We start from the raw sequence: 15,309 nt of genomic DNA on the forward strand, positions 1-15,309 counted from the left end.
TGACTCTCTCTGTATGAAAAAAAACACAAATGTTTTATGTTTTGTCTTCATGTTCCACTGAAGTCAGTCAGTCATACAGGTTTAGAACGATGTATTGCAATTCTTTTTTTTTTTACACAGTACTTTTTTATTACCATCTAAAGTGCCATCTATTATTGCCTTGTTTACCTAAAAGTGCTCTTTCCATTTAAACCTAGCCAAAAAGTCATGTGTTGACTGTGAAACACAGTAGACTTTAATTATATGCATTTATGGTGTAATTACAAAATTTTCATGTCAATCCATGCTCATATTTACTGCAAACAATGCGCTGTCGCTTGCAGCGCAGCAATAGACTCGGTGCGGAAACGATCTCTGCACTGCTGCAGTGCAGGCGCACCGCTCCTGAACACACTGCTGGGCCACAGCTGTGTGCAGCGAACGCTTTAATCCTTTAACATGAGCGTGGAAAAAAATACGCTCATACGTATTTTTACGTATCATACGTAAAAATACGTATGCACTGCAAACGGAATAATGAGAACTTGGCATTATGTGTGTGCTCTGTGAGTGTGCATGAGCACACGGTCTCCAGGAGAGTGCGCGAGCGCTGAATGGTTAAACACTGGCAAGAATGAAAAAGTAATGCAATTTTATAAACTTTAGTGATGATGTGACACTGCCTCGATTGTGCAAGTGACAATTCCTGTGTCAACTGTGCAGTGTGCAGCTCGCTTATAGACAGACGCGATGTGTGGTGATTTGAAGCTATTTGCGTATTTTGAGAGAGAAAGTGTTTAAGAGAGAGAGAGCGCACGCGAGTGGTGACTCACTCACTCGGTTTGTGAAAATTACGTCTCAAACGAGGTTTTCAAATGACTTAAGTTATTTAATGAAGAAATATGAAGGCGAGTACCTCACCTTCAGCATTATAATTATTTCACCCGCGCCGGATAGCGACTGAGACGGTGCCGCTGCATGTCATGCCAAAACTCTCACGGCAGCGTCATCAGCTTGAGATTGGTTTTTGGAAATCTGCCTTTTTAGAGACTGCCGATCAATCATCCCAACGTGATTATCGGCCGATAGTGATCGGTAGCCGATCAATCGGAGTACCCCTAATATCTGCCCTTGTATATTTAACTAAGATGTTTTTACAGCCTGGAACAACTCTGCCTATCAGCAGCTTTAAACATACATATCATGGATCTCAGAACACCTGGCTGGTCCATTACCTACAAGGTCATTTTGAAGAGCACTGGTACCTGAGAGGTGGCTTTGGGCGCAGTGTAGGACAGACCTTTCAGTCGTAAGCTCCCCTGGCTGGCTAGAGTTGAGCTGCACTTGAGTTCCCAGGGTGGCAGCAAGGAACGTGAGGGAATGCCCACGCTTCAACAGCTGTTTCTGTTTGTGCTGACAGAGACGTGGCGGAACTTCACAGAGCGGGTACCGAGGCAGGGCTTGGGGCTGGCCGCTGGCTGGGGCCCTCTTGGCATTGCTGATGGTGCAGGTTACAGTGGAGGTGCTGCTGTTCTAATTGGCAGACTGAGGCTGGCTGAAACTGGACTTGATATGTTCTGGCACTGAAATCAAAATAAAAACAGGTATTTAAAACTATGCCAAAAGTGTGTTTTTCATTCTGCACAATTTAAAGTTAATCTACAAACATCTTTTTTAATATAAGGTTGCCTAAACAAAACATCTCAAGGAAGCATATTCACTGATATCACATCACATTTTCCCCCATTGACCTAATTTTAAACACTGTAAAGGCCAATAACTTAAATAAGATAGGACTGTGATTAAGTTGTCTACTTGGTTTGCTTATAGAACATAAAGAGCTATTCCAATCATATTCATGGCTACCATGTTAAATCCACGGTACATTAATGAGGCACTCCTCTACATTGTGTCCAAAATTTGCCTCTATTCAACCAAACTCAAACCTTTCCATAATGTTGCTAACATAGTATAGACCTGTGACTACCATCACACAAATAGTGCAGTTGTTGTTACAGTTTAGCAGTTTATTAATACAATCTTGCACAACTATCAGAAACTGCATAAGATAGTAGGTTGTAAAATGGTGAAAAAACTCAAGTCTTAATCTCAAGAGAGTCATAGTCCATGTTAGGTTTGTGCCGATAGATGATAGTATCGTGTATCGACGATAGCAGATGTCTTTGTCGATAGTCAAGACAATATTAGGCTCATTCTCCTATTAATGTATTAAATTATTATTATTATTAGGCCGCCCATTATAATTCAGCTATTATCAAATTGCCCCGCTTTTTCATTCAGCACTGTATTTCACACACACACAGGTTTGTTTTTGTGAAAAGCGGGGACATCCCATAGGCGTAATGGTTTTTATACTGTACAGACCGTATATTCTATTGACCTACACCAACCCTACCCCTAAACCTACCCCTTACAGGAAACTTTGTGCTATTTCAGATTTTCAATACACTCCAATCTGAGTGAGTTAAAAGCGTTTTGAAAAGTGGGGACATGGGGTAATGTCCTGAAAAGTCACCTTCTCCTTGTAATACCCATGTCATACCTTTGTCATTATACAAATGCCTCTCCTCTTTTATCACAAAAACGCGTGCGCGCGCACACACACACACACACACACACACACACACACACACACACACACACATACGTGCAAAAGAGGAGACTGTAGCCGGTGAAGGAGTCTCTAACCACAAACACATATCGTCTGCTGATATAAGGTATTTCGTTGCACTTTAACAAGTAATCTGAACGGCCTATATACACAGGGCTCTGGACTGCGATCAATTTTTGAGAATGTGCAAGTTAAAATTTGACGTGGTCACGGCTGCGGCACATTGTAGCAGGAGTCAAATTTCACTGATCACGTGAAGACAGGCGCGAGCGCGAAGGTGCGTGCCGCGGACAGAGCGCAACTGAGGATTTTGTTTACAAAGTGAAGTAAAAGACCGCTTCTTAAACCAGAGAAGGTGAACATGTTAGTATTCTAGTGGAAAAAACATGCAAGTCCTGTCAGCGACAGCCAGTTTAGTTTTACTTTTCTTTTTGTTTTGAAAAGCTTGTTATGTTTGCTGTTTACCTTGCGTTACGCTATGGAGGCTTTCCTTATTTATTTTATTATTTTTGTTTTAGTCTTCAAAAGTGAAAGGTGTAGATATAAGTAAAACAGACACATCTTTTCTTGTAAAACGTGACACCAAGATCGCGAATTTGAAAGTGAAAGTGCACAAAGAGGAATTCCTGTTCACAAAATTTAAATCACAAATATTGATGAAAAAGAACAGGTTGAATGTTGAACACTTTCGTTACCATATAACTATAAACTATGATAAAAGTTAATCAGCATGCATTGATTAATCAAAAAAATAAAAAATTGCGACAAAATTATGTGCTCGTGCAACCAACTGAGAAAGCTAGTCGCAAAAGAGCGACCAGTGGGAAGAATGAGTCTAGAGCTCTGATATATGTGCAATATTTTAACCGAGCCCTCACTAACTGAGTTTAATGCCACAATTATGTTAGAACTAGGGATGTAACGATTAACGCGAGCCGTTTGAAAATTGATTCAAATATGTGACTATTCAAATCGGTTGAGATGATAAACAAATCGTGATTCATTTAGGTGTAGGAGTTTATATGAATGCATGTCTGAGGGGAACTTACTGTCTTTAGAAAAGTTTATATGCTATTGTATTGCTTTGTTTACAACGGAAACCAGGAAACGCTTTAAGCGCCACCTGCTGGCAGAGAGTGAATCTGCGTCTCATTCAGCTGCTGTTTGATGCAGATATTTTTTATGTATAGTTTCACAAAACTGAAGTCAAATCATTCTGTTTTTGCTTCAAATTTCGAAATTATACAACCCAATTTAGATTAAAAACTGCTTATGTTGCATGTATGCAGCATCTTTGTTTGGATCAAGATTAAAATGCAGTGGTAGCCTCTAATTTTAAAAGGAAAGAGCACAGACAAAGCCTTATTTTGTTTATATGAAGAGATTTCTTTTGTGTTACTTATTTATTTGATTTGGGGCTTGTTTTAAAATTTCTATTTAGTTTTGTTATTTACATTTACATTATATTTGAATTTTGTTACTTTTTATCCAAAGCGACTTACAACTGAGGACAATAGAAGCAATCAAAACCAACAAAAGAGCAATAATATGCAAGTGCTATAATAGTATATTATTATAGTGTTATATTTCAATTTCACAAAGAAAAATGCAGCATTTTGTCCAAGCAATAATAAAAGGACACATTTAATTTATAATTTGTCTTAAACCTCATTTTGTAAAAAAAACAAAAAAACAAAACACAATCGAATCGTGAAATCAAAATCGTGATTCGAATCGAATCGTGACTTGAGTGAATCGTTACATCCCTAGTTAGAACGCATCTCATCCTTGTTTCTGTGGTGGTGCGTCGGGCTCATCATGGGGCGCGCGGTCCGGAGCGCTATATGACTGATGTATCCGTTTAATTTAAATTTACTCCAAATATATGAACTTACCTGTTTTAAATACTTTATATTTAACGTGTTCGTTTATGTCCAATATTTAGTGTTAAACTGTTGATCTTTAAAATAAATCTACTTTTGATTTTCACCATTGACTGATTTGCAGACCTTTTAGACTGATAACATCCGTGCTCTGATGCGGCAAACTAATAGCGATGTATGATTGTTGTATCCGAATACAGCTGTTTTAAATATTTTTGTATTTAACATGTTAGTTTATCAGTATGTTTGAAAGTATATTATTTAGATTTGTGGTGCTTCCATAGGCTACCTCTCTCTCTCGCGCGCGTGCGGTTTAAAACACCAAATAGTTATGAAATAGCCTATGATAAGTACAGAGTCTCTCTCTTGCCCCCACCCACCCATGCACGATAAATATCGTCTATCGGCGATCTCACGGACTGACGATATGACGATTTGAAAAATGACCATATCGCCCAACACTAGTCCATGTAAACAATTGTTGATATGCGTCACAACTTCTGTGCTCACTAAAACAATATTCTAGGGCCCTATGATTTTCCGCGATGCAGAAAACATAGATTGAATTGCGGATTCCAGCAATGAAAATGGAATTTACTGTAAGCCTATAACGTGAAATGTCAAGGAATTTGCCAAATTTTGGATTAACAAATCAAAAGAAGGTCAGTACACTTAAACCAAAAATACGATTTAAATATGAATCCTGCCTGTCCTACATGTCTCTGTGTGAATGAATGGCGCAGACGCGTGGAAATGTTTACTACACACATACTGAAGCACGCTGTGCTTTCAGCCACTGCCGCAATGCCAACATGAACACAAACATAATCCCTAAAACTGCTCTGAGAGTCACTTCATGAGCATTTTATCGTTTCATTTGAGAAAAACTATCGTCATATTATATACAAACAGAAACTTAAAGGTCTTCACAGCCATCAGTCAAAATAAGTTTGTTTTAACCTGAAAAAACTGTGACAAATATATTACTTAATGTAATGATAGTACTACTAATAAAATTATTATTAAAACATGATTTTTAAGGAATAATCAGACAATCTTTCTTTCATGGTTTAATTTTAACCATAAGCCTCTGTTGTGCATTACCTTGTTTGCCAAAAAAGGAAGGGTTTGTTTAATTCTCATTTGATTAAACGATAAATTAATGTTTTGCCTTCATTTATTTACCAGAAAAATGTAAATACATGAACAGTATTTAAAAAAAAAAAAAAAAAAAATTGATGTCAAATAGGTCTTGCTGTTTTGCTTTTTTGTTAAAGAAGCAGATTTCATAGGGCCCTAATACTCTCATTGAGAAATTTCCACACACAAACAATAAAAAAAAAAATTCTAACAAAGAATCAAAATGATTTACTAAATATTTATGACTATTTACTACTTAATACACGTGTTTTGGGCTTATAATGAAAATGGTTCACCAGTACATGTTATTACTAGGGATGCTCCGATTCGCCTTTTTCGCCTCCGATACCGATTCCGATACCTTGGGTTCGGTATTGGCTGATACCGATACGATACCAGTGAAGTTCCAGTGAAAATATAGGCTTATGTATATTTATAATCTATGACAAAAATTGATCAAACTAGGTAAGTGGATAATTCGGCAGCAAAAGTTATTATAGAAAAATCAGTGCACAATAATTTTAGAAATCCAAACATTTAGTGATTTTGTGGGGAACAAATAAAAGTGTTGCACTAAATATGGTAAAATGTTACACATTGCTATTTGTATTATAAAATCCATTCATTAAAAACATTCACATATATATTTAAGTATATACTATAAAATTAAAATAAATTTATTTTGAATGTATAGCATATTTTTTAATAAGGCAACAACATATGATAGATACGATAGGACAAAACAAATACAGTGCAGCACGAACTGTCTATGAGCACGAAGCACTTACAATGCGTCACAGCCTGACGCCGTGTTGCTTTAAGCGCATCATTCTGCACACCGGATGCGCACATTGTAAGCACTTCGTGTTAAAAACCGCAAAGCACAAAGGGAAGAGAAATTGATGCGTAGTGTATTATATCTGTGCAAAAGTTATTGAGCCTTTCTTTTAACAGTTTTAAATGTCAGTTACTGTGCACGTTAAAAACAATTTATAGTCTTTTCTACGCCCGTGTTTTGTTCTCACAGACACCCGGTAGCAAGTAACAAAACAACATTAACCTCCGGCAAGAAGATAAAGTCCTTTTTGCTAAATCATAGATATGTATTCACAAATCAAGTATAATGGGAACACAATGATCTTGGAGACAACTTTACCGAGCTGACTGTCGTAACCGAACGCGACCAGGGTTTAAAGGCTGAAAGAATGACTTACAACCACAGCGGAGAAAAGAGTTTGTGTGAACTTTAACATAAAGGACTTAAATATTCATATGTAGCTCACATTAAGCTATCGTATGGCTTCAGAAGTAACACAGAATAATTCGCAAAATCGAGAAAAAATAAAAATAAATTAAATAATAATAATAATTGGATCGGCCCTCTCTGACCGATACCCGATCCGAGAAAAATGGCACTATCGGAGCCGATACCCGATATGATTATCGGATCGGTGCATCCCTAGCTATTACTACAGAAAAAATTTAAATCCATTTAAAATTATTTAACTACATTTCTTTATTATGGATATGACTAACCTTCCTGTATTTTATCCTCTTCCCTTCAACAAACTGTCACAGAGACCACCTTTCACAATAATTCCCTCAGGACTTAATACAATTAACACCCTTTTTCACTTCTGTAATAATAATAATTCACATTACGCAAGTAAAATGGGGACTGTCAGGTACATGCAAAGACAACACACAGTACCTCATTAAAGGGATAGTTCACCAAATAAAATGAGAAAATTCTGTCATCATTTACTTACCCTTAAGTTGTTCAAAACCTGCATCGATTAAGAATGTGGGTAACCAAACAGTTTCTGGAAAATGTATAACTTAAATTCATTTTTGGGTGAACAATCCCTTTAATAATAAATATCTACTTAATGGATTACTTTATCCATTACTAATGGATCACTTAATGTACTGGTACAGTATCAGATAGTAATATCATAATATGATGATTGCCAATGCCATCATATTTTAAATGCTATTGCAAGGTATTTCAAAGAATACAATGTTACATGCCACACAGAAACATGGCATTACCATTATGCATTTTGGTACTTTATTAACCTTTATTGAAATTATTCATCTAATTTGCAAGAACAAAAACAAGCAATGCATCTGATTTCAGTTTCTCTATGTAAATTCTTTCCATGCACACAGGTTGGAAAACATACAATTCCAAAGAGCAGAAAGCAAGTCACCAACAAGTAGTTTAACAGTCCACCACTGCACATTCAGCTTCATCACACTGTTAATGCACTGCACCCTCAGCACAACTGTTTGCAATATCCAGAGGCTTGTTCACGGACATTGTTTTGGCTGTGGAATTTCCTCTTTAGGAATGACCTCACAGAGCTGCAGTTCAGATTCACATTAAGGAAAGAATTAAATACATTTCAATGGACAGACAACAGGGTGCAAAAACGATACTGATCTTTATAGAACAGGTCCACAGTCTAGAACAGAGAGCTATCAAACTCTAGTATGATACATTATTCCTCTCACATCACAGCAGCTGTGAATATTTGACAAATTCCAACAATTTAACAAGAAAAGAGACTAGACGAGCTCAAGATACCAAGTACAACACATTTGTAGTGTATTATAAAAGCTGAACATCTACCTTCAAGTAATACAGGATTAGATCACAGCTTTCTTTTCCCCTCCTCTCCTGGTTTACCAGAAGCCTTCAAAGACACCCAGCTTTGTTCCTTCTCTTCGCATTTCACAAGAAAAAAAAAAAATGGACAGGCATGGTGTCATTTTACTGCTCGAGCTGAAACTCCTGCCAACTCCTCCTGCTGCCTGTAGCGGGGGCTCTGTGAGGGGGAGCTTTTTGGGGGGCTTTCTTTTTTTGAAGTATTTTTTCCACTTAAATGTTTTAGCAAAGGAGTTCAAAAGGAAACAAAAGTGTGAAATAATACTGCAACCATGCAACAGGTCTGTTTTCTTAGGGGCAACTTCCTGTTAGAAAAAACTTCGACTCGCTTGTTGTGGAGTGACAACCGCCAGGAAGTCAGGTGGTCACATTGCAACAAGCAAGACTACCCTGCAGATCTGTTGCAGTGCAACAACAAGTGTTGTATTCAAACAGCAAGCCTGCATGACTACAACATTACAGAAAGTATGAATGCTTTCCGTTTTACACAGTATCTGAAGGCATCTTTCCAGGAATACCAAAAATACTGTGCATTTCTTCACTGCTGAAGCGCAAAAATGACAAGAAAAAAAACACAATTTTTCTTGTTCAAATATCAAACTAAAGCAAGTGGAGTCAAGTTATAACAAAAGAAATAACAATAAAAAAAACTAAAAAAAAACACTTTCTTCAACACTCCCAAAAGAACTTGCAGACATGATCAGGTATGCAATTTGTCTTAAAATTACAAGTATGCATGAACATGCCGTGACTTGAAACGACTGTCCATATTTGGTGTCAGTTATGTCAGTAATCTATAACTATTAAAGCCGACAGGACAAGGTACTATCTCTTGGGACTCTGTTTTGCTTTTGGCATTTTTAAGTGCTTTTTCCAGCCTTGATGAGTTAATGCAGACCATCTTTGCCAGTGGCTCTTCCTTGCAAGTGAATGTCTGTTTTGTGCATGGTCATTGCTAAGCAACAGCTAGGTGATTTAGTCAACAAACTAAACCTTTGCCGCAAAACACAGACGCCACAAACCATTTCCTGAAGCGTTTTCCATGATATGACCTTACGTTTTTGCTAATAATTAAAAAAAAAAGACCATGACAAACTTTTGACTTTTTCATAGACCAAGATGTTAGAAATAAAAGGTGGAAGGAAAAACTAAAAGGTAGACTGGGACACGTTTCAAAATTTTACAAATAATTTCCAGCTGATATTTTTTGGATGAACTGAAGTGATGAAACAAGGAATAAATGCAAGCGTGAGTGCATGTTTATTATCCAGTCAAAATAAAAGGGAGCAAAATATTATGCACACAGCAGCCAATAAGACTGAGTCAACTTTACTGCTTAAGTATTCACTCAGTATCATGTAGACGACACAAGGACATCTGGGCCAACAGATAAGTAAAAAGTCACCCGGGGTAACCAGGGAGGGGTGGGTACTGGAAACATGATTCTTGTATATTTGCTGTGCAAATCTCTGAGCAGCAGCATTTCACCCAGATACCAAATAAAGCTGATGCAGCATTTACGCCATAATACTCTTTAGGTCTTTTCCCTAGTCAAACAAACTTTCTAGAGATGGTTTCAAATAAGGCTATAACCTATTTGATTAAATTTCATCATGTCCACACATTTAAATTTGACCATTTTTAGCAAACCCACAGACACCCCTGCAAACTCTTTTCAAAGGAGAGCATTTAGTCGCCGTTGCCAGACAGAACCGAGTGCCAGTCACGCCGCTGGCTTTAGCCTTAAGCTACTGTGAGAGCGAAGACAAGTTCAAGAGATAAAGACCTGAGCCATCATCCTTTCCACATCACTCAGTGGAAAAATGCTACACACACTGACAAGTTTCTATGATGTGCCTTGTTCTGTATAAATGACACAGCATGGTCATTATGATAAGATGGCTTTGCTATTCTTTCCTAATCAGAAATAAACACAGATAATGCAATTTCATTCATGAACATGGCACAGTAGTTTATGCCGTGACAATACACTGATCCCAAAATAACCACCAAAAAATGCTATTGGCCATTTTCAGCACCATAAACAGACAATAATTCCTACCTTTATACCAGCCCCCTCTTCCTTATCGTCATTCCAATGAGCTTTACACTTTCCTCCGTCCACTCTCCATCAGTGTTTCGAATGATTTCCCTGAAAACGAAAGGATCAAATGGCAGATAAGACACAATAACTTGGTTTCATCTTTAACAACTCTTAACAGTTTCCCACAGCTACATCTCCAAATAAATGATGCAGCAACGCATTTAGTAAAAGGGAGAAAGCTTCTGGTAATCTCCTTAATGGATTACACTGAGAAATTACTCCTCTATAAACAACCAACTATCTCTGTGGGTCAAACCGGCAAGCACTTTTTCCCTGACTAGCAACACTTTAGTTCGCCACAATGATTTGCAAATCTATGTAAGATGCACAATGTTCATGTAGTAAGCGAGCTTAATGAGCTCAGCAACTCACTGGCAATATGCGGGGTAGAATAACAGCAATACACTTTTGTTTTTTTTAAATAGGACAAATTATTAGGGGGGGGGGGGGGGGGGGGGCGATATTTTCCGCGGCAATACTGTATCGATACACGGATGCCAAGCGTTGATCTTTTATTATACTATTTGGTAGAATAATAAAATCAATTTCTTTACAATCCACTAGATGGTAGTGTTGAGTTTTTTCTGGTGAGGTCAGCTGGGTCACCTTCAGCATGCAGTAAGTTAGTAAAATAAAGAGGGCGGCATCAGGGAAAGTTATCAGGAAAGCTTCGTCCTTAAAATCGGATGTATGGACTTACTTCGGATTTGTAAACAAGGAGGGGATGTAAGTAGGGATGCACCGAAAATATAGGCTACATATAATAATAATAATAATAATATATATGGCGCACCGCGTTGCACCCCGCCCGGCAGTGTTCAACGCGCATGTTTCATTCTCCTTGTCACTGCGCGGTTTGACGCTCCGCTCAGTATTCCGCTCTATGAATGCGCGTTCCGCTCGTGTACCGCTCATGCTCATCGGAAAAACAAAGTCTGCTCAAATAACACGCTGACAGGAAATTTCTATGCAGTATAGACCAACTTGTTCCGGTTTGCAGTAGCGCTACTGTGCTGTGACATGGTGTAGGCTAGTTCAGCTGTACTGGGCAACACTGCTAAAATGATGCTACCTTCAGTTACGCCATGCTCTGCTCATATGCTCTGATAATAATAGCTTTGTAGGACTATACATTATTTGGATAATTACTCAAAAAACAACAACAACTTACATCTGATTCTGTTACATAGAAGTGAATAAAAATAGACAAATGAACCTAATTGTAAAGTGTTACCAATATTGATATAAATTCTGTCCAGTTTTATTGTTACTTTCAGTAAAAGTGTGGTTATTTTATTGGCTTGTTTTTTTTTTAAATTTAGTATCATTCAAATTGAGTTAAATTTAAAAAGTCTTACAAAATTACTTTATATTATTTAATAAAATATTAAATAATCATTACAAAGCATTTTTGGTTTCGGTTTTCGGCCAAGTGCATCCAGAATTTTCGGTTTCCGTTTCGGCCCAGAATTTTCATTTTGGTGCCTCCCTAGATGTAAGACAATGTTTTATTTAACTTGATTTAAATTTAACAGTAATTTACTTTCAAATGCCCCAATTGCTGAAGGGTCTGCACAACTTTTTAGTAAAATTTCAAGTTGCACTGTTCAAAATACCTGTAGTAGCACAGCAGTGCATACCCGTTTACATTTAATTAAGGTGAACTAGATTAGACCGTAACACAAATAGTTGAGTTTGCCAGGTGTATACAACATTTATGACAGGTTTTCATGAAAGTGTTGGTCCTTTTGTCTGCTTGACAATCCCATTTTGCACTGCAGCAATAAAACTGAAGTGAGATAAACAAACTGAGAGATGTTTCTTTTTTTAGTTAAAACAGATGTTGTCAAAGTTTTCCTTTGGGGACATAATTTGAAGTTGGAAAAAGGTAATAAATTGCAATATATTTAAAATCGCAATAATATTGTATCGTGACAAGCAAGGTTTGAAATTAACACCCGCCAACCCGCCAAATGCGGCTAAAAATCAGCTGTGGCGAGCAACGCTGTCAAATCACTAGCCAATTTGGCGGGTTACTTTTCGTAAGTTATGTTCATATTTCTAACGCAGGTTTAGCGCACATACTGAACTCGTGAGACATTATGACACTGAGTATATTGTAAATATATAGTACAGTTGAACGCATAGCCTTTCAAAGTATACTCTAGAGCTGCACGATAAATCGTGATTAACACTAAATCTCGCGTAAATCAACATGTCTAGTGCGATTATGATATTGCAAAGGCTGCAATTATGTTTTATGCACAACTTGTCCGTGAAGCATGGTTCTTTAATCTGTAGGAAGTGCTGCGCTGTCTGAAATAACTATAAGTTTAAGGCCCCGTTTACACTGTCAGTTAAATGTGACCCAATTCCGATTTTTTGCTCATATGTGACACAGATCGGATCTGTTCTATGACCGTGTAAACAGGAAAAAAACACATGCATTCGGATATTTCGAGATCGGTTTCAGACCTCATTCATGTGGAAATAAATCTGATATAAATCAGATATGTGCCAATGCGACTGTCATGTAAACAGGCAGATCGGATTTTCTGAGGCATTGCGTTCTGTATGTCATTAAAACTGTGACAATTTGGTACTTCCCCTGCATTCCATTCAGAAGGGCTCATCCCTATGCCTTAATCCCTTCAAAGGGTTTACCCTCCAGAGTGAGAGCTTCGAAGGTTTGAAGGGTGTAGGCGACCCAACAACTGTTTCTTGAAGTGCTCTTCTGCTTCATGTGCCCACACGGAGGTGCCGTCATCATGCAAAGAATCTGTGCAAAGGATCATGGGAGCCCAAAGTGTCAATCAGTTGTAGCCTTCGAAATCCTTCATTCCGAAGGGCCCTATGAAGTGGCCAGTTTTGAGCACTTCGGTTTGGAACGACCCTTAAATATGGCGGCCATGATTGTTTTCACTCCGAAGTACCCTTCGGAGGGCGATATATATCCCATTTGAAACGCACCATTCTTCGCGGTTTAATGTCTTCATATGTGACCCGTGCTGGCAAAATGAGTGTAAATTTGCACAGGCTATTTTGAGCTACAGGCAAAAAAAAAAAAAGGTGAAAAAATGCTCCAGGTAGAAATTAAACATCTAAAATTATCTTTATTTGTACATTTTCTGAGAGGATTACCTTTTCTCCGCTCGCTTCTCACGCTGACTGTCATCCGAAGTGCGTGCATATAACGACGCTTCTGACGGCGCGCGATCCCGATAAATATCGGATCGTTTTTCGGATCAGCAAGAAAAAAAATATATATGTAACTTTGCTTTCCATAAGTACGATACCACAGCAAAAACGCTTAGCCTAAGAAAGTTCAAACATTATTAAAGAGACAAGTGAACAGCCAGTAAAAATAAGAACAAATAGGCTACACAAATTACAAGCATAGATAAATACAACAGAACAATGTTACAAATAAGGTTGGTAGTCTTCAGATACAGAAATGTAATAATTAAGTGTAAAATAAAACTGCAGTGTTCACTGTATAAATAAAAAAATAGATTCATCTTTGTCAAAAACGTGTTTTGTTGTTTTAATGAGCATAATGACAGCAGCCCCTTTAAGACCTGATGCATGGATCCAATATAGCCTAATGATACACATCCGATTTCTTTCTCAGCTGTTCTCATTCACTTAAGACACAACAGACTGCATTTGCCACAATGATTGTCGAGATCGGTATTTTGTCATACTTGTGTATATGTGTCTGTAAAGATCAGTTCGGTGTTTGCCAACAATCAAACATGCATATGCGAGCTGCATGTTTGTGCGGCTGTGATAGAAAACAGCGCGCGAGTAACGAATCGAGTTCCATTTCGCCTTTTCATTCGCTAGAATGGTTTAAAATCGCTTGCGTGTGTAAACACGTACAACTGATCAACTTTCATTCTATTATGCTTACATTTTGCAATTAAGCCACGGATCACATGCGTGCCGAACCGTGGGGCTTGGTTCGTACGAATCGCGGATCAACTACGATCCGTTTAACCACTACAGTACACATATTTTGGTTTTCAAACTGTATCGTTTCATCAGTTAGTCACATTAGCACTCGGCTAACGTATCCACCATTATTGTTTTGTTAAGTGTTTACAGTTTAGCAGCTGAACTTTAGCTGTGGGCACGATTCACTTGCATAAGTGTTCAACAAAATGTTTTTGTCATTATTTTAAGAACTGATTGGAGCACTATATTATTATTTTATGTAAAGGTGCATGCTAGGGTTGCCAGGTCACAACAAAACCCGCCCAATTGCTACTCAAAACTAGCCCAATCGTGTTTCGAGGGTGGTCCCCCTTTAAAAATTGCGTTCTGGGGTGTAAAATACATGCTTTTAGTCAGGGTTCCCCTGGTAAATTCGCATTCCAGTGCCTAAATATGACGTTATTGGGGTCTCTACAACCCGCAACATCAAAACAACCGTGGACTTGTCAACACAGATGGTAGCACTCGCTAACTTGCTCAAGTGTTCCTCTTTGTACCAATCACAACAGGCTTGGCCAGCTGACCAATCAGAGCAGAGTAGGCTTATGGAAGGGAGGGACATTTCGCTCAGAACTGAATCGAACCAACAGTTTCGAAATCATGGACAAATAACCATTTATAAATGTATATTCTGGGAAAACTACAGTGTTTTCTGATCTTAGATGCATTTAAACCTGTTGTAGGGGACTCCAACACAATATTAGGACACTTTAAAAAAAAACATATGACCTGCTCTTTTAAAAAAATTAAAATAAAAAAATTAATAAAAGCTTGACAAATTATGACATGCTAAACCAACTGACTCAAACAGACTCTGATAACACTTCACTCTTACTGATACACCAGCCTGGTAAGAAGGGCAGTTACCAACAGTGGGGGAGGGGGGGGGGGGGGGGGGGGGGGG

At 38.0% G+C, this 15,309-nt stretch overlaps 1 protein-coding gene across 1 annotated transcript in view; it reads right to left on the bottom strand.

The window, feature by feature from the left end:
• The window catches only part of LOC107590441 (trinucleotide repeat-containing gene 6A protein-like), a 41,570-nt gene that overhangs the window by 19,067 nt on the left and 7,194 nt on the right, over positions 1 to 15,309 (bottom strand). Inside the window, exon 4 of the mRNA XM_016279183.1 lies at positions 1,245 to 1,512. Coding sequence (XP_016134669.1) covers positions 1,245 to 1,512 — 268 coding nt within the window. The remainder of the gene's footprint in view (positions 1 to 1,244; positions 1,513 to 15,309) is intronic.

This window comes from Sinocyclocheilus grahami, unplaced genomic scaffold (genome assembly GCF_001515645.1).
Source record: "Sinocyclocheilus grahami isolate Dianchi unplaced genomic scaffold, SAMN03320097.WGS_v1.1 scaffold127.1, whole genome shotgun sequence".
NCBI classification, from domain to species: Eukaryota; Metazoa; Chordata; class Actinopteri; order Cypriniformes; family Cyprinidae; genus Sinocyclocheilus; species Sinocyclocheilus grahami.